This window comes from Siniperca chuatsi, linkage group LG3 (genome assembly GCF_020085105.1).
Source record: "Siniperca chuatsi isolate FFG_IHB_CAS linkage group LG3, ASM2008510v1, whole genome shotgun sequence".
Lineage (NCBI taxonomy): Eukaryota > Metazoa > Chordata > Actinopteri > Centrarchiformes > Sinipercidae > Siniperca > Siniperca chuatsi.
The window spans coordinates 3,721,694-3,747,839 of record NC_058044.1 but is presented as its reverse complement, the minus strand read 5'-3'; the positions used below and the strand labels follow the sequence as shown (position 1 = coordinate 3,747,839).

Here is a 26,146-nt window from a genome sequence, read left to right as displayed (position 1 = left end):
GATTCAAAGCATCAAATTCTTCCCACAACCAGAAATACCTAAATTTAGAGGGTGTATGCAGAGAATGAAAGAGGGAGGAAGAGAAGGAGGAGGAGGAGGAGGAGGAGTGTAAACAATTAACTGAGTCAGGGTTTGACTAAGAAACATTTTTTCTCTCTTTTTTTTAAAGAAGTTTTGAATCAGTTTCACACTGGGGTTGTTTTTTTTTTGGCACTCCACCCAAAAACATGGAAAGACGCAAAAACAACAAAGAAGTTTGTCCAGTGAGGCAACAGCTGGAGGGATCGATTCGACCACGTGTCATTAACACCCTGTCAGAAGGAGATCTGACATGTTTTGGCTCAGTGCAACTTCTTGATTCTACAGAGATTAGATGTTCCTGATTAGATTGAAACACTCGGATCATTTCATTAACAGGAAACTACTGTATGATTTCCAGTCAACCACAAAATTAAACAAAAAGTCTATTTTATTTCCTCCCGATCCTGTAGGCTTCAGGGTTACCCCCCTCTACAGATGCTCTCTTCAACCTGGCATTAATTAGGCATTTCTGAAAGACTCTGTTAACTTTAGAAAAGGTAGAAACCACCTTTTATCTCTCCCTGTGTATCAGCGGGTTATCTGAAATCATTTTCCTCCGCCTGAGGGAGTCACATGGCTTTCTTTCAAAGTTTCACTTCTTATTTGGTCGAAATACTTTCACACGTTTCCATTGTGGGCTCAGATATTAACGCTGTATGTGCTGCACTGCTGCAGGGGTAAAAGGAGGCTGTTGGGGTACTTGCATGGGATCCCATTGTGGAGAGCCGGGCCAGATTGGGAGGTGAAGTCGGGGAGGAGGAGGAGGAGGGGGGTCCATTTGCATGTTATTACCATAGCATGTGTCAGGCCGTATATAACAGGCTGCAGGCGGCCTTGGCTGGAGACAGACGCACAGTTCACAGTGAGGAAAGACATTGGAAGGAAGAAGGAAGCATGTTGGACCAGTGACAAATCTGTCCTTGGGTTAGACCAAGACCTTCACACAAAAAGCTACTTCCTAAAATTTCTAACTTTCTTCACAAAAAACAAAACAAAACGAGGAACCCATCTTTTTTCTCTTTACGCATTGGATTAACACTTTATAACGGAACTGGAGGACTCTGATTGTTATTCCCCACCGCGCACTCGCCCAAGTTCACACATCTTGTTTTGTGATTTCATTTTTTATTTTGAAGGTTTGGGATTTATCCTTTTTTTTTTTTGTTGTTCCTCGGGACATGAATGAGAGCGGCGTGGCTGACAGCGGCAGCAGTTGATGAGAAAACCCCGTGAGGCGACAGAAACGTGCTCAATGCATCTTCCTCAGAGGGATTGAACAGGAGGAGGCACCCTGAGGACAAGCCGAGCCCCGAGACTTTTTACGCTATTTATTTATTATTTATTATGTATTTATTAAATATGGGGCGCGTCATCCTGCTGACTCTTACCGTCATGTCCATGTTGCTGTGCCAGGTAAGCTACTGAACCTCTATTACTTCCAAACAATGAGCCATCACTCCCCCTCCCTCCACTCCCACCATAACACACACTCATACACATGCGGTACTGTGTGTATAGTTAATGATAAGTTGCTTTCCTCCGCAGGGGTTTTGTTCGGGAGTTTTTGAGCTGAAGTTGCAGGAGTTCCTAAACAAGAAGGGAGTACAGGGCAACAAAAACTGCTGTAAGGGAGGTCTGACCTCGTCTTTCCAGCAGCAGTGCGAATGTCAAACCTTCTTCAGGATCTGTCTCAAGCACTACCAGCCCAACGCCTCCCCGGAGCCTCCGTGCACCTACGGCGGCGCTGTGACGCCCGTGCTCGGCTCCAACTCGTTCCAGGTCCCCGATGTCATCCCGGAGAGTTCATTCACCAACCCCATCAGGATTAACTTCGGCTTCACGTGGCCGGTAAGTACAGCCATCCGTGTCCATTTCACTACAGGAGAAGTTAGGCAGCGAAATCGCGCCATTTCTGGTAAATCCGTGCGTAAAAACGCGCTGCGGCACGATTTCTGACCACAATTTAAGGGCTGAGTGCGCACAAAGTTTACAGGTATTTAGTTTCACCGGATCAGGTTAGGCAGTTTGCATTCAGCACAGTGAGTGTATGGCACAATCGCCTCAGGCCTTTGCTTGATGTTATCACCACATCTCCGCTGGCCACCTGTCTCATGAAGCCATTTGTGTTCCCAGGGGACCTTCTCGCTGATCATTGAGGCATTACACACCGACTCCAAAGACGACCTCTCCACAGGTAGGAAATAAACACCCTTCCCTTTTCAATTTTTTATTACATTCACGCACTTTTCCATCGCATAACTCCTCACTTTCTGCCTCCACATGTGCACTTTAGAGAATCCAGACCGCGTTATCAGCACCATGACCACCCAGAGGCATCTAACGGTGGGAGAGGACTGGTCTCAGGACCTGCACACCGGCGGCAGGACGGAGCTCAAGTACTCGTACCGCTTCGTGTGCGATGAGCACTACTACGGGGACGGCTGCTCGGTGTTCTGCCGGCCGAGAGACGACGCCTTCGGCCACTTCACCTGTGGAGAGCGCGGGGAGATTGTGTGCGACGCCGGGTGGAAGGGACAGTACTGCACTGAACGTGAGTTACAAAACTTTGTTATTGTAGAAACACGTGCAGACGTGTGTGTGAGGTGCTGGAAACTTTAAGGAATAATCTTAATATAGCCTATATTTTAAAACACAATAAACATTCACATTGGATGTAGAGGACATCATTTGAGATAAAACACCCTAAAGTTGCGCTAGAATGAATATAAACAGATGATAAAATAGCTTATGAGTATTATTTGTTGTAAATGTAGAAAATGTTAAATATAAAAAGTTCATTTCTATGTTGGGTCTGTAATCAGATCCTCTGAGTGCCGTTAGAAGGCAACTTGTGCGTAAACACCACACGCAGCCCCTCCTTTTCCCTCACACGCGCACACACACACACACACGACCACTTGATTTATTCTAAGGAAAGTTTTTGGGAATAATCTCACGCGTGCCATAAATTTACATGCTACCTTCCGATTCGTTACTCTCGGAGTGGGCCGGGCGCTGATTGGCCGAGGCGGGGGAGGTATTGTTTGAAGTGGGCAGCTGCCGGCAGAGAGGAGACAATGGAGCAGCTGTCGCGCACTGGCAACACACTCGCCAGCTGTCCACTCTTATCTGCCCCAATCCGAGACATTAAGGGGAGTGTGTGTGTGTGTGAGCGCACAGAATGAATAAAAGAGTTTTGACCCGCAGCGAAGAAGAAAAAAAAAGAGGGTGGTGGGGTGGGTTGAGGGGATCTGTGTGTGAGTGTGTGTACACTCTCTGTGGCACACACATTCACACACTCCCTCCTTTGTCTCAGCACTATGTTAAGCAGAAAATTCTTCCACGGTGATAAGGAGATTGAGTTTAAGGTAACAGCTAATGGGTTTAGGAGCCCATCGTTTCTCTTATTTTAATGACTTTGTTGGGATTTAGGTGAAAAGCTTTATATCTTTAAGAGCAAAACCTAACGAAGATCCTGTATTTGAGTTGTTTTTCCAGATTCATTGTGTCTAAAAAGTGTGTTTTTTCTATCTCTTCCTGTACAGCGATCTGCCTGCCAGGCTGCGACGAAGAGCACGGCTTCTGCGAGAAACCTGGAGAGTGCAAGTAAGTTTTCTCCACTAGTTCACTGGGGCATTAATTAATTAGTGGGACACATGAGGTAATGTGAGTGGACTGACCGGTGTTCCCTCCTAATTGGACAACAACAGGTGCAGAGTGGGATTCAAAGGCCGCTACTGCGACGAGTGCATTCGTTACCCGGGCTGCCTCCACGGGACCTGCCAGCAGCCCTGGCAGTGCAACTGTCAGGAGGGCTGGGGGGGACTCTTCTGCAACCAAGGTGAGGAGAGAGTGTGGTGAGAGTTGGGGAGTAACGAGTGACGAGGAGAGACAGAAAGGAAAGGAACCAGAAAGCACTGATAGGGTGATTTGCTGGCCGAAAGACTTCTGGGTGTTAAAGTTAAGAAGTGAGTTTGATTCAACAGCATTTTGACGAATATAGTAACTACATTTATTCATTGAAATGCTGTTCAAACAAAAATCATATGTAATATAAATGTCTAAAAACTCACTTTTCAGGTAAAGCATTGTTTATGGGTTTACCTCAATTGTAAATTATCGAAGCCATTTTTACTTGGAAGAGAGAAATTTGGGATATAAAGTTGACAAACTGTTGAGGCCAAGTTTTACAAAGTTTGGTGCAGCATCTTTGCGGTATGTCTTCTCTCTGGTCTTTCGTCATTGAAAACTGCTTAGTAAAGTTTAAAAGTCTGTAAAGAGACAAAGCTATGAGAGGATCAAAATAAGGCATCAACACTGAGCAGAGCAGAGCAGCAGTTGTCTCAAAATGAACAGCATGACACCAGGCCGGGCACAGGAAACAAAAAAACACTGGAAGAAGAGAAAGAGTCAAGTGTGCCAGAGGACAAAAAGACATTCTGTCGCTGCTGCTGTTGTCCTGACATGTGTTGTGCTGTGGCTAATCCACATGTGCTGCTGTGTCTTTCCAGATCTCAACTACTGCACTCACCACAAGCCCTGCATGAATGGAGCCACTTGTAGCAACACTGGTCAGGGCAGCTACACCTGTTCCTGCAAGCCCGGCTTCACAGGGGCCAGCTGTGAGATCCAGGTCAACGAATGTGCTGGAAACCCGTGTCGCAATGGAGGAAGCTGCACTGTAAGTGTTGTTTGGTCTATCTTGGAATGAGAATAGCGGGGCATCCTGTGAACTGTGGCTCAGTGCCGGCGATGTCTGAATGCGACCTGGCACATTTGTCACATGCCTTTATCCCTTCTCTTCCACCTTTTCTGTTTGTACCTACTCTTGACTTTACATTAAGCCAGAAAAGCTTCCAAAATTGTAAACATTATAAAACAATAAACAATCGAACAGATACAGCATGCAGTATATTGAGATTGAAAAGGGTTTGTAGCAGCTGCAGTTGCAAGACAGACCTTGATGTCAAGCCTGTTCTATTTTTTCCCCACAGGATATGGAAAACACATATACCTGCACTTGCCCTCACGGTTTCTATGGCAACAACTGCGAGCTGAGTGCCATGACGTGTGCTGATGGGCCCTGCTCCAACGGTGGCCGATGTGCTGACAACCCTGACGGAGGGTACTTCTGCCAGTGCCCCACAGGATACGCAGGGTTCAATTGCGAGAAGAAGATTGACCACTGCACCTCAAGCCCCTGCTCCAATGGTAAGAGTGACTGGCCAAGTAGGCCAGGCTGTATCATCCCACAGAATTTGTCTTTATTCCTGGAGATGTGTAGATTGTTTTCAGTGTGCCTTGAATGCAAAACAGAAGATAAGGTATGTCATTCCAATGTTTGGATCAAACATTTATGCCACTCCTTATCTCTGTTCTCAGGTGCACGTTGTGTGGATCTTGTCAACTCGTACCTGTGTCAGTGTCCAGATGGTTTCACTGGCATGAACTGTGACCACACTGGGGACGAGTGCTCTACGTACCCTTGCCAAAACGGCGGGACGTGCCAGGAAGGTCTTAACGGCTACACCTGCACCTGCCCACCGGGATACACTGGCCGCAACTGCAGCTCACCCATCAGCCGCTGTGAACACAACCCTTGCCACAACGGTGCCACCTGCCACGAGAGAAACAACCGCTACGTCTGCGCATGTGTTCCTGGCTACGGTGGCAGAAACTGCCAGTTCTTGCTTCCAGAGCATGCTGCGATCCGCGGGTCAGAGGTGCCCTGGATGGCCGTCGGGTCTGGTGTGGCCCTGGTGCTGCTGCTCCTGGCAGGATGCGCTGTACTTGTTGGATTTTTCCGATCAAAAGCCCAGCGCAGCAGTCAAGTAGAAACCGTTGGCGAGGGAGAGACAATAAATAACCTGACTAACAACTGTCACCGCAGTGACAGGGACCTGGCGGTCAGCATGATGCCGACACCAGGCGTCAAAAATATCAACAAGAAGATGGACTTCTGCAGCAGTGACCCTGATGAAGGATCTTCACCAGGAAGGAGTGGCTACAAGAGCCGCCATCCGCCTGCAGACTACAACCTCGTACACGAGGTCAACTACGAGCAGGCGGCTAAAGAGGCCATTCTAGAGGCGGCCTGTGAGGATAAATGCCAATCCCTGGACTCATTTGAGTTTGAGGAGAAACGCAGCAAACGTTTAAAATGGTAAATATTTGTTATTGAAAAGTTGAGTCTCTCAAACAAAATCTAACTTTGAGGCTGTCAGAATGATAAAGCTAACAACATTTTTCTTTCTTTCCTAAAGCGATGCATCAGAAAAGAAAGCCCCAGAAATGTCTGCATGTGCGGACACCAAGTACAAATCTGTGTTTGTGATGTCAGAGGAAAAGGACGAATGTATAATTGCAACTGAGGTGAGTTTTGCATGTTTAACTTTGTTTAACCTTTTAGTGTAAAAAGACTTCTGTCTGTGGTAATTTGGCCAACAAACACTAATGCTTTTTGTCTTTTTGTGTCTCTCCAGGTGTAACGAGCCACCAATGGGCTGCCCGTTGCTTATTTGCTCTATGGGAGAGTTTTTATACTCCTTCAGATGCTGCTCTAACCCTAGGGGGAGGTGTCCCACCTTGAGACTGCTGCTGATACTGAGACGTTTAACTGATATTCAGAGTGAGCTGGTTCTCTACTGGAAACTAAGCGCAGGCAGCGGCGGCCTGTGGGATAAGAACTGGCGGGGTAAAAAAAAAAAAAAAAAGAAAAAAGTTTACGGTTGAAAGTAAACTGCCACTTAGCTTTCTGTTCTGCCTTTTATCGTGGAGTGGGGGGGTAAAAAATGAAATATAAATGGACACTGTCTCGTGGCGATAACGTGCGATGCTACGATTTTCGTTTTTGCAACATTTGCACCCAGGCCTTTTCTCTAACCCACACGCCGTTGCTGAGCGCAGGAACTGCATCAAACGGTGGATGTTTGGCCATACTGGCCTGTTCTTCACGAGGCTGTTCACATGGGCTGTGCACCCATCACTACACCTGTGAAGACTGTATGTATACTTGATCACTGTGTTAAATGAAGTGCGTTTTCTTCTCTAAGCCCTCCAAACCATTTATGACATAGTATTGTTCATTTTCTTCTGGGTTTTTTTGGGACATGAAAACTTTGTCTTAATTAAAAAAAAAAAATGTTGCTTTTTGATACAGATTGTCCTTTTGTAAAATAAAGAAAAAAAACAAGAAAAAAGTTATGATTTAAAATTATGATTTAATTTAAGTTAATTTAATGATTTTGTGTTATTTTTATTTTGTATTGTATATTTGTGATGTTTGTTATGATTATTTAAGTTGTTTTCTTTAATGATGATATTTGCAAAGGCACTTCAGGTTAATGGGACTTTTTTTAAGAAAATGTTATTTAAGAGGGATTGTACTGTACAAATTGTTATGTTACTGTCTCCTTTACCGTTTTTGAATGAAGGAATTAGCCAAGACTATTTTTCCAAATAAATATTGCTAAACGTGAAACTTTCATTGCATCCAACTTTTGTTTTGTCCATCAGCAAGCACTCTGAAAAACACTTCTTTAGGGGTCTGTGAGCAAAGTTAATCAGTAACATCTGTTGTCTTCCCCTGGCGACCCCATAGTGGGCTTTTCTATGCTGACACTGTTGACTACTGCCAGAAGTAGAAAGTGTCTCCCTGGAGACGGGAGAGGGGGCCTATTCATAAAAAACAATGTCCCTTCGCTAGATTTACCACTCCTATTTCTCCTCCTAAAGAACAAGTCAGGTAATTCATGGCTCTAAAATTCAGATCAATGTAAAGTAATGCCTACTGGACATCCAACATTTTGGGTTTTGGTTTTCCACCCTTCTGGTTTCCACCAAAAATAACTTTAGTGGCTTTTTCTAACTAATATCTGAAGCTTTTCCTTTTCACTGCTTTTGTCATAACTGAATGCAGTCATCGTGTAAAAGAGAAAAACACTTTAAATTTGCTAGTCTACATTTATATTTTACATGGCTTCTTTTTTCCCCCCACAATTACCTCTTTAAATTCCCCTCAGTTTTCTTTCTTAATTGCCCCACAAAGACGCTGATTGTATTTAGACACAAATAACTGTAAATCACCATCCCGGTAGAGTTGGCCTCTGGAGGGGTTTATAACCCCGTGGCATTATGGGAACAGACTTCAGCAGACAATGATGGAATTGACAATGGGGCACACAAAAGGCCACCCTTGGGAGAGCCTGCGTGTCCCTCGGCATGCTGGGAGAAAGAGAGTAACAGGAACAGATGTTGTTGAGTAACAGATGCCTTCTGGCCAGAGTTCAGCCACAACCAGCCAGACCCTCAAAGGCCCGAGCTGCAGAAACAGAAAAAAAAAAAAAAAGATATCTATGGGCCTTCGAGAAAAGACAGCTTTCACATTGTCTTCCTGATACATTTGTTGGGATTTTGGGAGATGGGAGATAAGAGAACACCTACGAGGACTTTTGTGTTGAGTGATGAATATAGACAAAGAAACTACAGTACGGCTGCAGGAACACAAAAAACATTCAATCAACAATTTGAGGAAAGAATACATAAGAAAAACAAGACTAAGAATTTGATCAAGCTTTAGTCGCAAAAACTTGAGGTTGGTTGAGGAGGAAGTATTTACCCTATATGATATAGGTGATATCCAGACCTACTGACAAAAGCACTCAGCTATGATTTGAGACAAACACACACACACACACACACACACAAACACACTAGACTGAAATGTTGACTGAAAAAAAACCTAATGCTTGACGAGCAGCTGGCCTGGAGCCATAGCAGACTTTTTATTTGGAGAAAGAAATCTTTGAAATCACTCATTTTTTTAAAATTCAATTAATTCATTGAGTACAACATCTAAGTTCTCAGAAAAAGTTAAAATCATGCCTTTAGTCTTTTTATACATAAAAGATTTTACGATGACAAGTGATTTTTTATAAAATGACTGTTTCTTCTTCTGACATATTTAACCTCTGTTAAAGAAATATTAATGTAGAAAAACAATTATCAACTTTTCTCCCAATAAAACAAAAAACAAAAAAAAAAAGGCATAACACAGTATGTTACAATGCGCTGACATGGCTTCAAAGCACACATATTACAGTACTGTACAAGGGTCCGCCTCAGACAAAATGCACCAAAACCACTTCCACTGCTGAGGATAGATCAAACCTGTGAAACAGCTCAACACTGCTTATTTACTAACCCAGACCACAGCATCGTGTTGGCAACTGGCAAATGAGGTAAATATTTCCTAAAAAGCACCAAAGGTTTGGCGTTAAAATTTATATATAGCTTATAACCAACAGTGAGTTGGAGGAGTTTCAGTCCAGCTTCTCTTAAAACTCTTTTTTCATCCACAACGCTGGCGAAACAAACTACTGAGTCTGCAAATGAATTTGCAATGTTCAGAGGCCAATGAACACACGCTGCCAGGCCCGCTCCCTGTAAATAAGCAGTTTTCCCACATTTAAATGGGACATTTAATGTCAATATTTATAGTGAAGTCCAGACAGAAAGAATCTGAATCTACGTCTTTACTGGATTCACTCTTTTAAATTAAAATAAGTCTTGATTAAAGTGATATTTTAGTCAAATTATCTCATCACTCGCAAAGTTCTCAAGCTCAAAAATGTCTCACTTGTCAGGGACGTCCACTTGTGAAATCATGTCAATTAGAAGGCTCTTACAAAGCTTAAGTCAACTACTGAATATCATATAATGCTTTAACTGATAAACAAGGAAAATGAGCTAAAAGCAGGAACACATAAGGTCTTTTTAAGATCACCTTTTAGGTGTAAAAAATAAGGACAACAAAAACCATCTTAGGCCAAATACTTTAGGGGACAGCAACATCTAGGTCTAAGTAATAGGATGTGCAAACTTAACTGTGCATAGAGATCAAATTGTAATAAATATTAATGTGATAATTAACATTATCACACGTTTGACTTTGTCAAAACTTGTAGGGGTGATTGTACATTTTCATGATTAATTTAGTTTTACTAAAAACATTAAAAAGTAATTTTTTATAGTGCTGCGAGAAAAAAGCTTTTATTGTTGTTTTTTTTTAAGCAACAAACACTTCCCATTTATTATTAACCAGAGCCCCAAAAGACAAACACAAACACTCAATAAAAATCCCAATAAAAAGCATTGATTTGTCATAGTTATTCAACCAAGTTTAACTTCCTCTGAATGGCTCTTTCACTTTAGAAGTATTTTTTAAATGTTCTGCCTTATTTCTGCATCAAAGAATCACATGAGCAACAAATAACAAACTGAGCATTATAGCGATGTACAGGAATTTTACATAGAAGTACTTTAGTAAGCTTTCAAAAAGTAAACGGATCTATCTTAGCTTTCGTTTTCACTGTTTCTTCGTTTGATGTAGCTTAAAAGATGTGAAGCATAATGCCTGTCTTTGGACCGCCGAGGTAATTGTAGGTGTCTGTGTGTGTGTGTGTGTGTGTGTGTGTGTGTGTGTGTGTAAAACATGCTGAAATGTTTCCCAAACATTTCAAATGAGAAAATAGTGTCCCTCCGAGCCGTTAGGGGCTCGTCCTGGTTCGAGGTATATGATCCTGGGGCCGACCAGTGGCGCCTGTGGAAAATGTTACAAAGCTGTCTGATGGATGATGGTGAATTTCATTCACACTGCTGTGCATCACGCCTCCCCCTCCTCCCTCCCTCCCTCCCCTCCCTGCTGTAGTCTCACTCTGCTCGGACTACTTTCCTTCTACATCGAATCATTCATCAACAACCTTCTTTGTCACCCTGGTTTGCTCCTGAATAGCGCCGGGCTCCTTTCACATTCAATTCAGTTAATTCAAGAGGTGCATTTTTTTCTTTAATATTCAAAATTCTGAAAACTTTTACTTTTACTTGTTTAAAGCAATGAGGCTCTTAAGGTGTGTTTAAACTGAATGGGAAGCAGATTTTCCTTTTCTTTCATTTAAGAGAATTTGACAGTTGGAGTGTTTCTGCAGTCTGCGTTTTTAGCCACAAACTCAACAAATGTGACGGGAAAGTCATTAGCTGTGGCTAGCTAACAACACACATTTGACTACAGTGTGTGAGACAGCTCCAATTCATCAAAATACTAAATGTTCTAGGACTGACCTCCAGTTCTTTCTGTTATTTTCCTCCAGTTTGTCTCCTGTTTTCCTACTTTGATGAAGTGGAGTTAAACAGCTTTGGGATATGCACAAAATATTTGTTCAAGTTGAAACATTTTCACTTTCCACCGCCTACAGCCAACACACAGCCAGACACACCTTAATATAAAAACTGCTAAAAACAGACAAAGAAAGAAACAAAACAGGAATTTAACTGTCCTTATTTAAGTGCTCTATAGTGCTATTTAACTTAACAAGGCGTTGTTTGACCACACCAACCATGTTAACTAAATTTATTACCTTCAAAAGGTGTGAAAATCGTATTCTTTAATATTTTGAAGGCTTCACTTGTTACATAATGAGGCCATAATGTTTAAATCCAGATTTCTGCACAGAGACAATTGCTCCAGCAGAGTACAAGCAGTCAGATGACTGGGTTGTAAACAAACCCAGTTACGTTCACACGTTTTTGAAATTTAAGATGTGACGCTGAACAGAACGGAATGAACTCCAATTTTCAACTTGAATTAAATGAATTGAAATTAATAAAACACCCTGCAACTCCCCTCCCCACCAACCCTTCCCTCACCTTACTTTCTCTAACTTGCATCTCCATATAACCCCAGTCCCCATCCCCATCCCACCCCACCAGCACCCCCACCTAGAAATCCTACGACTCCTCTCGCCTTCACCCACTCCCAAACCCGCTCCGTATTCCTAACCTCTTTGGTGACTCTCTGGTGTGTTTGAAACAGGGTTCCTACACATTCTCCATTTCAAAATTCAAGACTTCTTTCCACTAAAAAATAACTGGCTGGATTTTGGATGGCTATTCAACAAGGTGTGCGATTGTTAGCGATGTCGGTCTATAGCTTATGATTAGTTAACAAATGTCACAACACAGGAAATGAGATTAGGACTACAGCTACTTAAAATGGATTTCTGGGGAGGGAACAACAATTTTTTACAAACTTTTCCAAGATTTTGGTGCAATTCCAAAACACCTTCAAAATTTACATAATTTTCAAACTTCAAAAGCCTTTCCAGCCCTGTGTAGGAACCCTGATTGAAGGTGCCGTTAAGCTAAAACAATGGGAACCTATAAGCGCTGTTCCCACCAGAACAAAAGATCAACAAGGCTGTTAGGACCAAATAACTGTTGGTTCAAGGAATGAGCTCACTAACCTTCCCCTCTCCCCCATATCTCCTTCTCTCTCTCTCTCTCTCTCTCTCTCTCTCTCTCTAGGTGGAGGAAGCTCCGTGGCTGGGCATGTTGGCCATGCTGCCGACCATGCCAGCCGCGCCAGCCATACCTGAGGGCCCTCCCAGAGCTGGAGGACTGTGCTTGGTAGGTGAGGTCATGTCTGGCCCACGCCCCTGGCCTTGGCCCTGGGCCTGGGGGGCGTGGTGGGCGTGCTGCAGGGCGTGGCGCTCCAGCAAGGTGCGGTGGGTGAAGGCCCGGTGGCACACGTTGCACTGGAAGGTGCGCTCGGCACGGTGGGTGCGCATGTGCACATTGAGCGAGCTTTTCTGGGTGAAGCGCTTGCCGCACATGGAGCACTGGAAAGCCCTGACGCCAGTGTGCACCACCATGTGTTTGAGGAGGTAGTCGCGCAGGGAGAAGGAGCGCCAGCAGATGGAGCACTGATGAGGTTTCTGACCTGGAGGGACAGGTATGTACAGACAGACATACAGTATATACAAACACACATCTGAATCATTTTCTATTTCTATTAATAGCAATTTGACTATTTTATATCTAATCTTATCTACGTTTGTCATATATTATAGCCAGAGCAGAGTAGAACCCAATTGATATATGCTTTTGAAATCCAATATTTTTCTATTTCTACTGGCAAGATTTGGTATTCAATATTTACAAATGTTTTATTTTCACACAAAATATATAGGAGGTAGTCAGTGTTTTCGCCCCAATTTTATTTAGCAGCGTAGAAGCACCTCAGACCATTACAGGACACTAAACATTTTTAATTCAGATAAATACAGTAAAAGAGTTAGCAGCTTTGTAAGAATTTTTAATCAAAATTTAAATTAGAAAGTAATGTTTCAAACAATCAAATGGATAAATAAAACATTGCAAGAAGTAGCAGTAGTAGTTTTATTACAGGTTTTGCTGATTATTTAGGTAGATAGGTAGAGGATCCTCCACATTATGAATAATGAATGACACTGGAAGGTTGATATACGAAGCTAAACAGCATCCTGAAATGAGTGTTTCTACATATACAGAAGCTCATGGTTCAGAGCTGCTGACAAATGATGTGAGAATTAAAGCTGCACTGACAGTTTGTTTTTGGGGGCAGAAAAACGCCACAACAAGCTGACAGACATACAGACTTGATATATTATTGCATTAGTTGTTGTGGCTAACATGTTACCAAACAGTTGCTTTTATATATTATATATAATATATGAAAAAGAAGATAATAAAACAAAGAAGATTAGCTCCATGGTATAACCCCCAAACCTGCAAATTAAAGGAAACATCGCGAAAACTTGAAAGGAAATGGCGTTCCAAACAATCTGGAAGAATCTTGTTTAATCTGGCAAGACAGTCTTAAAACATATAGGAAGGCACTCCGTAATGCCAGAGCAGCTTACTACTCATCATTAATAGAGGAAAATAAGAACAACCCCAGGTTTCTTTTCAGCACTGTAGCCAGGCTGACAGAGAGTCACAGCTCTATTGAGCCATGTATTCCTATAGCCCTCAGTAGTAACGACTTCATGAGCTTCTTTAATGATAATAATAAAATTTTAACTATTAGAGAAAAAATTCATCACGTCCTGCCCTCAACCGGTACCGATTTATCTTCAAACACAGGAACCTTAGAAACAGCTGTAAAACCTAATATGTACAGTATTTTGACTGCTTTTGTCCTATCGACCTTCTTCAACTAACTTCAACGATTTTTTCATCTAAGCCATCAACCTGTTTCTTAGACCCCATCCCAACTAGGCTGCTTAAAGACGTTTTACCTTAAGTTAGCACTTTTTTACTAGATATGATCAATCTGTCTTTATTAACAGGCTATGTACCACAGTCCTTTAAAGTAGCTGTAATTAAACCTCTTCTTAAAAAGCCCACTCTTGATCCAGGGGTTTTAGTCAACTATAGACCTATATCTAACCTTCCCTTTCTTTCTAAGATTATTGAGAAAGCAGTTGCCAATCAGTTGTGTGACTTTCTAAATAACAATAATATATTTGAGGATTTTCAGTCAGGATTGATAGTATAGTAGGATAGTTATACTGCTATAGGCCTAGACTGCTGGGAGACTTCCCATTATGCACCTCTTTCCTCCCTTCTCCTCTCCCTCTCCATCTGTATGCATTTTTATTACTGCATGTTGCTAACTCGACATCTTCTCTCTCCCGTAGTTCTGTGCTTTCTCGTTTCTCTCCTCTCTCCTTCTGTCGCTTTCAGCAGGTATTTCTGCCTCCGGAGCTGCAGAGACTGGATCTGTGGTTGTGGGCCGCCTGCTGCCCCTGTGTTCCTGCTCAACAACTGCTACTACAGTTGTTATTATTAGACTTATTACTATTATTATCATTATTATTCCTATCACTATCATTCTTATTATTATTACTTTATTAACATTAATATTACCACTACATTATTATTATTTTAAAATTCTAGGTGGAATTTGCGCTATATAAATACAATTGAATTGAATATGTATGTACAGACACAGAGCAATGCTATCATTCATTTGGAGTCCACCGTGTGTCCACCTGATGAATGTTATAATATAATAATAATATAATATAATATTCACCAACTCCTGAGAAAAATATCTGGTTTTTTAGCTGCTAGATGTTCCACTTTCTTCACCAGCTAACTGTGTCTGTCTGCTGTTAGGTGCTGGGCAAGTAGGTAGTGTACAATGAGTTTATCAGAGCTTGTTTGCTGAAAACAGCTCCATGCCAGGGTTTGATAAGAATTACTTTGATTCAAATCAGAGAGTAAATGTGCTGTAAAACCAAAACAATGAGATAGGAGAGACAGAGCTGCAGAGTTGGTGATAATTCTGTCTAGGTTTGTCATTGAAAACGGCCCCGTTCACATTACATTACATGACATTCACGTCATTTGATTCATTGTTTATATAAAAAGTATTATTAGGAGATGTTCAATGTTCAAGTGAATTAAAGGAGTTCTGAGTAAATAATTAAGAGACAAAAAGAAAGAAAGAAAACAAATAACAAGATGGAGGAGAAGAAGGCGTGTCTTACCGGAGTGGATGAACATGTGCTTGCTGTAGTTCTTCCTGGAACGTAGAGATTTGCCACAGTGCGTGCAGTCAAACGAGGTCTCAGATCCCTGGGAGGAAGGAGAGGGGCCTGCAGAGCAGGAGGAGGTGGAGGGAGGCGGGGCCGGGGTCATCGGCGCTGGGGGTGGAGCCTGTTGACTGGGCTCCGTCCCCGCCATGCTGTCAATCCCACCCATGGGTCCGCCCACATAGAACGGAGCTGGCTGCGACTGGCTCACTGGGTACTGGAAAAGAAGCTGAGGACGAAAACATTGTCCACTGTTAGCATTGGATGAAGTATCTTCCTATTATCATAACAAAAATTATAATCTTCTGAACTACTGGACTGTATACATATTTGTTTTGTTTATTTCCTTCTTTGTTTTTATTTTTGTTTGTATATCTATGCTTATGGGGAGGGGTGGTAATGGCTGGGATATCCTTTTTTTGTGCCGTGCTGTTTTGTTTTGTTTATTGTTACTTTGTGTAAATTCAAAATGAATAAATATATTCAATTAAAAAAAATCATCATCGGCAATTGCATTGTATTTTTATTCCATATCCACAGTAATTATGACATAACTTAAACTCTGATGCAAAAGACCAGTTGAATGTATTTTTGTATGTATTGTATGTCAATCTAATGTATTATTTATTCACTGTACATGTATTCACTTATTTTTATTGGCTTTTAAATGCCTCTTATTTTTGTATGTCTCACCATATTGCATCTATGTCTATGAAGAGTACATTAATAATAATTATTTGAATTATATGTACAATTCACATTGTCCTCTTCTAGAATGACCTTGTCATTTAAATTAAAGCCATAATTTCAAAAAGCTGTTTATAATTCTAATCAAATTATCTATGAAAAATGCTAATTATAATTCAATTTGCCATTTCATTATTATTTAATTATTATTGTACAAGGGTGACCAATCTAATTCAATGGTAGCGATTCTGTTTACTTTTATCTTTCTACATGGTCATGTGTCTACAAAACTTCAAATGCAAATGCCTTTGCATTTTCATTTTCAAAGTCAACACACATCTGTTAATCAAACTGTGTAGGCGGGGGGTTGAAAAAAAAAGTCCATCACACTTAAACTGAAGGCTTCATTTGGTTTTCTGTGTTATCTTTGTTTCATTGTTCTGAGGAGAGGATTTTTTTTTTTTAGTTTGGTGCTGCATTGCGTTAAATTCTGCTTTCTGTCAATCACCTCATCATAGCAAAAACCTGAAGAAATACAGAAGATGTCTCGGCTGAATGAACGGTCTTTTAGAAAGCATTCAGCTTTGGAATTTAATTGCCATATTCTTGTCTTCTTTGATGCTGTGAATGCCATGGTTCCACAGGGTAAACCAGTCACATAACCTTTCATTCATTCAAACTTTCCTTCATTCATTCATGGTTAACCTAGTTGCCCCCTAACACTGTATAGAAATGTCTACAGACGACACACACTTACCTCCTCTCTGCAAAACTCCCTCACTGTGCTGAGTGCTTCGCATTTGTGTGAAGGATTACACAAGTATTTAATACTAGTTGTCCACTTAAATGATTGTTTTAAGTCCTGTGTTATGTGTTTATGTTTCCCTACTGCCATAATTTCTGCTTTCTCTAATTTTATAACCTGAGACCATTGAATATTCAGAAATATTTTTAAACAAAAGGTGGAATAGATTTTTCCAAGTTAGTTAAATACATCAAAAGATCATCAGCAAACAAATTACGTTCATATTGATGTTCACCTATACTGACACCTGTAACTTTCGAATCTTGTCTGATTCTCACTGCAAGCGGTTCTACTGCTAGAGAAAAAAAGGAGTGGGGAAAGTGGGAAACCCTGTCTAGTACCCCTCTCCAACGTCAATTCAAGTTATTAACATAAATCTTAGATGTGCAATATTTATATAATAATTTTACAAAATCTATAACCTCAACCAGAAGATAAAATTTTCTAAGACTTTAAACAAAAAAGCCAATCAAGATGATCAAATCCTTTTTCAGCATCAACAGCCATCACTGATCAATTTATATTTTTTTGCGTGTTGTATGATGCCAAAACACGTTCTTGTATTTGTTTGTAAGAGCCTCTTTTTAATGAACCCTGTTTGATTCATATCTATCAAATCTGGTGACCTTTGCTAATCTATTACTTATAGGTTTAGTTAATATTTTATTATCACAGTTAATTAAATGTATAGGTCTAAAGTCTGATGGTGTTTCTCCAGACTTAAGTGATTTTAATATAACACAGATTAAAGTTTGGTACATAGATCTAGGAAGGACAAAGTTATATGACATGCATCTTTTCATTTGAATTAATAGGTGAGACAATTTGGTCAATTCCTTGATTTGTAAATCTAATTCATTCTTTTTCTTTGCTTAGAAGGAAATCATCATTCCTCTAATGTATGCCTTTAGAGCATCCCAGATTACATCAGAAGTTGGTTTGTTCTTTTCTCCTGCACCACATTTATAATAATAAAGTAATCTATTTTCTTATTAATGTATCTTATGAATTGTGAATATGTGATCCATTCATTCTCCATATTCGATCTGTTTATTTTCTGTTGGCACAATAAGACACCGGAGAATTATCTGATATCACAATTTCATTCATTTTTAAGTCCAATAGATTGTTGAGTGCACTTTAATTTTGATAATTGTTGGTTAAAAGACAGTTCTTAATCAACTAACCTTAAAGTTTCAATAATAACAGGGATTCAAAGTTTTGGTGTCTGTTACTATCAAGAATATGTTGGTTTTCAGACTGTAACATACTCTGGAACTTCTAACTCTGCCTTTGGTGCATACTTTGTCATTGTTTTGACAATCTTTTGACCGTATACCCAGTTTGTACATTTTGTAATTGTAGTACAGGTTAAATGTAATCACAGCATAGGATATGAGACACTGACCTGGTTGTTGATGGACTGTGTGGTTGGAGGGGGAGTCAGAGGCTTGTTGACCCTTCCTCTGGGGTTGAAAGCCATGGCCTGAGGAGGCTCACTCTGGGGCCAGAAACTCTCAGAAAACACCCCCTGCTCATCATAGAAATCCTGAAAGACACACGCAAACACACACAGACATAATTGACGATCCCAACACACATATCTCAGATGACAAATCTGACAACACCAGTTTCGGGGGTTTTCATGTTTTGGCTTCAGTTCAAGGATTGTTGAAACAACAAATCTACAACCCTACCATTTATTAAATCTTCCTAATCCCTTCCTTTGTTAGGTCTCAGGTTCAATTCTCCCAATGCCATACATATATTGAGACCCTACTGAAATGTCTTTGAGCAGGATGCTGAACGCTTACCTTCTCCATAGGTGTGCCTGCCTGTCTCTGTGCTCTAACTCCTTTGGTGAAACATAACATATGTGTTCACCGCAACAAATGCAAAGAAACAAATCCCTAACTACACCTTTTTCTCCTCTAATATACAGCTATGTACAGACCACATCCGTCATTATTAGCATTTACAACCTATTTTTTTTACCCTGATCCTACACATGCAGACGAGTGCAGACGTTAGAAAGGTCAACTCGCACAGTGTGGTCTAACTAGTTAAGCTACATTACTGTCAAAACAGCAGTGTGATAGAAAGTAGTTTGATGTATGGCTGGGGAGATAATCTGAGAAGAAATACCGACATGGGTGGAATTCATCTAACGTAAGGAGCAGGAAATCCCAACATGAGTCTACCTTCTTGTTTATTAGCCAGAGAGGCTGATGGCTGATGCAATATGGATTCAAATCTCATATATGGTATATGTAATTTGACAGTGCAACAGCGATATGCATTATATTGTATATTTTATGGAAATTCCTTTGAAAAGCCATTTACGAAAATAACCAGAGGCAAATGTCAGTTTTTGGTTAATTGACTGAATTAAATACCTGAAAGATCAAGGCACTTCATCATACTGATACAATGCTGTAAATCCAATATTGAAATTAAGCAGTTCTACATATTAAATTGTAACATTGAGCAAACTATATAAAACCCATTTCCACCTGGTATTAACATGTGACCTGAATCTGGATAGATTATCAGGACAATAACATCTGATTACGGACCTTTAAATTTAGACCTGGTAATAAGCATTCTTGTAATCTCAATTCTGCCTGCTTTGTGATCAGGGGCCTGTTTCACCTAATTTGCAACATGAGATAATTTCCCCTTTCTCTAGTTTCGCTTTTCACTACTCAAAACAAACATCATACTTGCAACCCATGCAAGTATGATGTAGTTGCAGTGGTCCCTCGAGAATCTTCCGAAGCAATGCTGCTGTGTCGGCTCTATTCATTTTTCCTTGCTGAGGACGAGGCTCATTTGTAGATTTTTGATGGACAGCTTGAGATAGTAGAGGAGGAGGAGTTAGGCGACCTTTTCAACATGTTGGGTTTTTCTTAAAAATGTGGTCAAACTGGAGGATGTCATTTATATCAAGCTGAGATCCAATCAGAGTGAGAGCCAGACCACCTCCAGATGTGGTCTGGCCGATCTCATACCATCACAACTGCAGTGCATCCTGCATGCAGACACACCTTACATTAACATGCGTTTCTCCATATCCAGATGAGGTCAAACAGATGTATTAAAGAGATAACTAGCTCACTAAAAACATATGGCAATATTTCAATTGAATAATGGTATGGTTCATCATATCGGCTGACTCTACACACGCTTTTATTATGTCTTAAATCCAAAATGATTTTTAGATTTTTTAAAACAATCTCCAAATAGTGGCTGCTTACTTATCACAATTATAATTCATTTTGGAATCAGTTTTATTGGCTAACTAAGTTTGCAGAGTCACATTAAAGATAAACTAAAACATTGTGCATAAAAAAAAATCTGTCAAAAATGTTGAGGGTCAAATTATGGAGTATAAAGATAAAAATATTTGTAAAGGTACGAAAACAACTGTAAAATAATCATTGTACCATTTTTGCTACAAATGTGTTACACACAGTGAAGAGCAAATTCTCTATGAGAAGTTGGTTTTCAAATGGTCTTTGATGAGATATACAAGTAAGAAACTGCTTTACACCATGTGAGATATGAATAGGAACAAATAGAGCAGAAGAACTGCTCATAGATGGCAGATCAGATTATTTCAAGCAGTGATGGGTAAATTGATGATCACATGCTTTGCTTTACATGAAACACATTATGCCTTAGGGGCCGTTCAGATGTCGCGTCGAAAATCATGTGGAAAACGGCAGCCACGCCGCTTTCATCCTTTTATCCAAGGTGCTTGGGAGGTTGTGCTACGGTCGCTCCTGCCGTTACTAAGCAACCAGTCCAAATCACAGTCAGTCTGATTGAGTGTATCAGTCACTATTCCATCTTCAGTTACTTCAGTTTGGCTGACCTTTCAACCGGATGGTGTGACGTCCTTCGATGGAAGCTGATTGGTTAATTCTTGTCACAAGACCTGCTGTGCGCTAGCTGCGTTCGAAAAAGTTGAGATTTTTCCATCTCGGTGCGCCGCAGATGCGCCCTAAAAAACAGGTGCGTTGCAACAAATGCGAGCCGCGAAGGTGTCGCTTTCGGTTTTGAGCACCGCCGTCGCGCGTCTCCATTGACAATAATGAAGACGACGTCTAAAAGACCCCTTAACCTCCTAAAATGAGTGGATTAATCCATTTCAAATCTGATTTACTCTGCAGCACTTTTGAGAAAACTGACTGACAAAACTGAATCCTTCTGACTGTGTGGCAGATGTTCCTTGTGTAATCTGCAGGGTACAGCAGGCTGCGGCATAAATCCGCTCCACCATGTTTTTCCCTCTACTTACTTCAGGACTTGTGACAGAAATGCTGAGAATAAATCTAACACAGTAAGTTTCCTTCTAAAGCAAAATGTAAAAATGTCGATCAAAATATTACCTTGAAATCAAGGCTTAAAAGCTGCAAGATGTTTTATGCTCTGAATGTTGTCCTTCCTCAAGCAGTGGTTGATAAATTATTAAAACGTTCAATAAAAGTCAGCTTTACATCTCTAATATGGTTTTACATTTTACCAACTTTCTTTTATCAGTTGGTCTTTTTCATTGGCTCCCATAGCTGCAGCTCACCTCTGAGTTAAACTCACCTGTCCAAAGCCTGCCATGGATTCCTGCGAGCCTTCCTGCTCTCCATCTCGTCTCCCGTCCTCCAAGGCATAGACGGTCCCATCTGTGTCCTGAACCCCTTCATCTTTCACCACTACTCCCTCTCCTCCCAGCACCTAGAAAGAAAAAGGTCCATTTCAATTTTGAGTAATAAAGAAATTACGTTTACAACAGTGGCAGGAGCTAAAAGGCAGCAGATGGTCTATAAGAACAAAAGCGCATTGACCCGGCTACAGCCCCTTCAAGCAGGTACCAATAAGTTTAATGACCTACAGTAAATATGCAGAAGTCCATAGAATATCAACAAGGCAATTACTGCTGAAGTTAAGACGAGAGCCTCTCTTCAATTGTGCAAAGTGCAGAAACATCTCAGCAATATACGCCAATGCAGTGTGAGAAGAGGGAACAGCAGAAAAAGAAAGAAAAGCAAACCGTTGCAGCTCTGCATGCCTGAAAGCTGTAACCATGGCAACCCTTCCCCTTATCCCTCTACCTGGAGTCTTAGCGGCTGCCTCTGCTTGCGGCTGTGGCTCGCCCCCCTGTCTCTGTCTCCTTCTCTTCCCCGCTCTCTCCCGTCCAATTCCTCCTCCTCGCTGTATCTGTCCATCCCCACCAGGTCATCAGAGAGGTCAGTTGTGTTGCCGCGGAGGCTGTCCCTGCCGATGCTGTCCACACTGCCCACACCGGAGCTGCAGCCCGCTGAGAGGTTCCCTGTGCTACTAGTGCTGGCTCCATTGGCCGTCTGCGCCAACAGGTCTCTGAGCTTGTACCTGACGTCCTGAGTACAGCTGGAGCTCTGCTTCATGAGGATTGTGCCAGCCCCAGAGCCCAGTCCGTCACCACCACACATGGAGCCGGGGCCCATGTCACCCAGCGCCATCAGACTCACGGTGTTAGCTTGCTCCATCGGGCCTGGGCCGCTCTCACTTACACTAACGCTGGCACCCCCCAACCCCCCACCCATGTTACTAGCCCCGCATTCAGCCATGAAGTTAGAGAAGTTTGCATAACCTCCGCCCCCACTACTGCCACTAACAGAACAGCTTCCACTGCCTCCTCTCTCTGTCCCTTTCCCCCCGCCACGCTCTTCTTGTTTAGGGAGAACTCCTCCGAGCATCCCTCCTCCTGCTGCTGCTGCTGCTGCTGCTGCTGCTGCGGCTGCACTCGCCGCCCCCGCCGCTGCCTTCCTCTGAGAGATGATCTGGGTGCATTCGTCAATGACCGTCTTGATCTGCAGGATGCTGGCAGCCGTGAGGATGCAGAGGGCCTGTGACTGCAGAACCACCAGCGAGCCGCTGTACATGAAATCCACAAGCTGCTTCACGGTTTCGGCGGGCACCAGCGGTGGCACAGAGATTTCAGAGTGACCCAGCAGCAGCTTGTCCTGGAAGAAGGGGCTGCCGGCTGCCAGGACGCAGGCGTGGGCACGTAGCGAAGCATCATGTATCCGCACGGTCACATCGCAGAAGAGGCCCTCGCGGCGCTGTGTGCGCAGGGCTTCCAGCACCGACTGGCTGGAGTTGTGAAGGTGGATGTAGTGCACGGTCTCTGTGCCGGGTGCCATGGCGGGAGGGGGCGAGTCGCTGGGGATGGGGTGGGAGTGGGGGGGGGAGGGGGAGGTGTCTGGGGTTTTGAGTCAGCTTGAGGGATAAGGAGGGCAGGGAGGGAAACGGGTACAGTGCATGGGCCACGGTGGGTCCTTCGTCCCCCTCAAACAGTCATGGGTCTGATGGAAGCTTTCAAACTGCTGCTCTGCGGTGGTTCAAGTGTGTGAGGAGCTGCCTTTGTTGTCCTGAGCGGGAGGGACGTCAGGGGGTTGTTTCCATCAGCTTCACTGTCTCTGTTAAAAACCTGTTGAAATAAATCGTAAATCGTAAGAGTGATTAAACACTAAGCAGTTGTAAATGTTTACATTAGTGCTGAAACGATTAGTCCAGGGGTTTTCAAAGTCTAAGACTGTGGGCCTCCCCAGAGACAAAGCTTAGAAAAAGCCCCCCCCCCCAGTTTACTTGCTCAGTTTCGCTCAATTCCGCAAGTCATTATGTTATTTGATTCCAAAGACACTCAACAATTGAGCCAAGATAGCCTAATATTGCTGTTTGACATAACTTCAGACCAGACCAAATACATAAAAAAGGTCTGTCCTAAGGCATGTATTAGTTTTGGACTCTGAAAAACAGTAAAAATCTCCAAAACTACTGTATCTCTGAACTATTTCTTTAACCAAATCACACACATTTAGGCTGTGATCTCCTTTTGATAACTAATGTAATATGTTTTCACTTCCATTCACTGAGCCTCCCCTGAAAGGGTTTGGAGCCCCCCTGGGGAGGCCCTCCTCCCACTTTGAAAACCTCTGGCTTAGTCAGTGAAGTGATTAGTCAATAAGCATAAATAATGAAACGATTTTGACAGTTGATTAATCATTTTAAGTTATTTTTGAATCAAAAATGCCAACTAAATGTAAGGATTTGCTATTTTTTTTTGCTCTGAATGACTGAAAAACTGAACAGCTGGTCAGACCAACTGGGAAATTGTGATGGACATTTTTCACCATTTTGTATACTGTAGAATAAATAAAATAATAATCAGCATATTATATAATGCTAACGTTAATAATCGTTAACGTCAGTTGTTGCCCAGATTTACATTTTGCACGCTGATTTGTTTCATTTCCAAAGCTAAGTCACGCAGCTGTAGCTGAAGGTGACAGAGGTGACAACTAAGAGCCTGCTAATTAAGTCGCGTGCATCATCTGGAACACCTGTTTTGGACAAATGACAGCACGTGCCGTGCGCGAGTCCAATAGCTCATCGGGTCAGTTTATTTGGCTATTCTGCTCAGTGGGTGGCCGGTAATGCAACACCAAAGATAAATTGGCTGTTAATTGTGCGAACAGACGCACGAAGAGTGAGGTAGTAAAGGCTGAAAAATGAAAACACCTCGTTGACTAAATGCAACTGCTAGTTCCAGTAAATAGGTTACTGACCAGCAACAAGCGAACAGGTTAACGGCGACAAGCTAACGTTAGCTAGCGTTAGCTGTTGACATTAGCCGCTCGACTCCCGCACGGAAATCTGCACGAAATGCACACATGTATACATGCAAACTGAGCATCGCCATCGACTAAAGACAAACGTGAACGGTTAAATGTCGAATGGAAGCTGGCAACGTGCCTAGCATAACATAAAAGCAGCTATCGGAGCTCGCCCCCACGCTCCAATACAATGCTAACCTAGCTCGATTACTAGCTAGCTAGCGCAAATTACCAAAGACACAACTAGTAAAGTTAGCATGCCAGCTAACGGGCTACCACCCTTTTCTGTACAGCGCATGTAACACCCAAATAGTTGACAGTTATTGTCATTGCATGTTGTTTTATCGTGACTACATACCTGTAATGTGCAGTGACAGTTCGGCGCTTTTAATTTTCAGGCAGATGGATGCAGCAGGAAGCCCTCAGTATAACGCACCCAACCCGGTGAGAGCTCAGAGCTGGAAACAAACACACATTCAAACAAACGCACACTCACAGACTCACACATAGGCACAAAAAGGGGATGTGGAGTTTCTCCTGCTCAACGCCAGCTAAACCGACAACAACTGTTACAGTACATGCAGCACTTATCTCTCATTAACGTGCACCCTTCGAAAAGTAGGACAAAATACCTGCACATCAAACACGCAGCAGAGCCATCAGACATGACATGACAGACACCTGTGCACACCCACACACTCCAGGAAACATAATATAACAAAAGGATGATTCACACAGACAGACATAGGCTATTAAACTCTAATCTATACATTTGATTAAAATGTGTATGTTACTCATGGGGGAGTTGGCCCATGGCAACCGCATAAAAGAGGGAATGGATGCAATATATTAACTGTATTGGATAAGTACATCAATAGCAACACGTGATAAAGATTCATGCTATAGGATTGCAGGTGTTCATATGTACGGCTTGCACACTGGGTGTATTAATGTGTATTTAAGGGCTAAAAGAGCATTTGTACAGTGAGTTGTCCTCTTTCTGTAGCCTTGCTCTGGGTGGATAAACTTCAGTGATGGTGGCAGCAGGTCTGGTGAACTCAGCACAGCCAGATTCCAGGATCAGCTTCTATTTTCAGTGATCGAGACTTGAAGTGAGTATAATGCAGTACGGCCATAGACTGGGAATACAGTAAAAGCTTAAGTGAACTATTAAGAATCAGTCAGTTACAGGCCCTTTGCCAGATGATGCGTTGAAGTGAGCCACACGTAGAAAATGTCTAAATAGATGTGTAATATGCATCTTGATTGACATAAAAACACTGTGATGGACATTTTATCATTTTCTGACACTGATTAATCATAAAAATGGTCTAAAGAGTTGTGCAGTGAAGAAACAACAACATTTCTTGGTTCTTTATCTTAACTCATAACCCACAGCTGATAAAAGGCAACAAAACCCAGGCTGAAAAGTTTGCTTTCACAGACATCTAGGGGAAAGTTTTGAAAAGCATTTAGGAGATTTATTTTGTCATTAAGCTTTA

At 42.0% G+C, this 26,146-nt stretch overlaps 2 protein-coding genes across 4 annotated transcripts; one reads left to right on the top strand and one right to left on the bottom strand.

The window, feature by feature from the left end:
- The first annotated feature begins 215 nt into the window (after window positions 1–215).
- dla (deltaA) lies at window positions 216–7,561 on the top strand. The gene is made up of 11 exons (XM_044188875.1): window positions 216–1,494; window positions 1,627–1,929; window positions 2,215–2,275; window positions 2,375–2,632; window positions 3,627–3,687; window positions 3,792–3,922; window positions 4,593–4,762; window positions 5,076–5,292; window positions 5,464–6,244; window positions 6,345–6,453; window positions 6,564–7,561. The coding sequence occupies exons 1-11, from the start codon at window positions 1,426–1,428 to the stop codon at window positions 6,567–6,569; spliced, it is 2,166 nt and encodes a 721-aa protein (XP_044044810.1). The 5' UTR covers window positions 216–1,425; the 3' UTR covers window positions 6,570–7,561.
- Window positions 6,849–25,139, bottom strand: zbtb45 (zinc finger and BTB domain containing 45). Of its 3 annotated transcripts, XM_044188878.1 has the most exons (7): window positions 25,003–25,139; window positions 22,101–23,458; window positions 21,589–21,723; window positions 18,398–18,538; window positions 15,453–15,726; window positions 12,509–12,856; window positions 6,849–8,401 (listed from the first exon to the last, which is right to left on the bottom strand). In XM_044188878.1, exons 2-7 carry the CDS (start codon window positions 23,169–23,171, stop codon window positions 8,367–8,369), a joined length of 2,004 nt encoding a protein of 667 aa, XP_044044813.1. In that variant the 5' UTR covers window positions 23,172–23,458; window positions 25,003–25,139; the 3' UTR covers window positions 6,849–8,366. The 3 variants fall into 3 exon arrangements, with proteins under 3 accessions (XP_044044813.1, XP_044044811.1, XP_044044812.1); XM_044188876.1 differs by lacking the exon at window positions 6,849–8,401 and having other exon boundaries at window positions 8,829–12,856; window positions 25,003–25,102; XM_044188877.1 differs by lacking the exons at window positions 6,849–8,401; window positions 25,003–25,139 and adding an exon at window positions 24,597–24,845 and having other exon boundaries at window positions 8,829–12,856.
- Window positions 25,140–26,146: the final 1,007 nt, after the last annotated feature.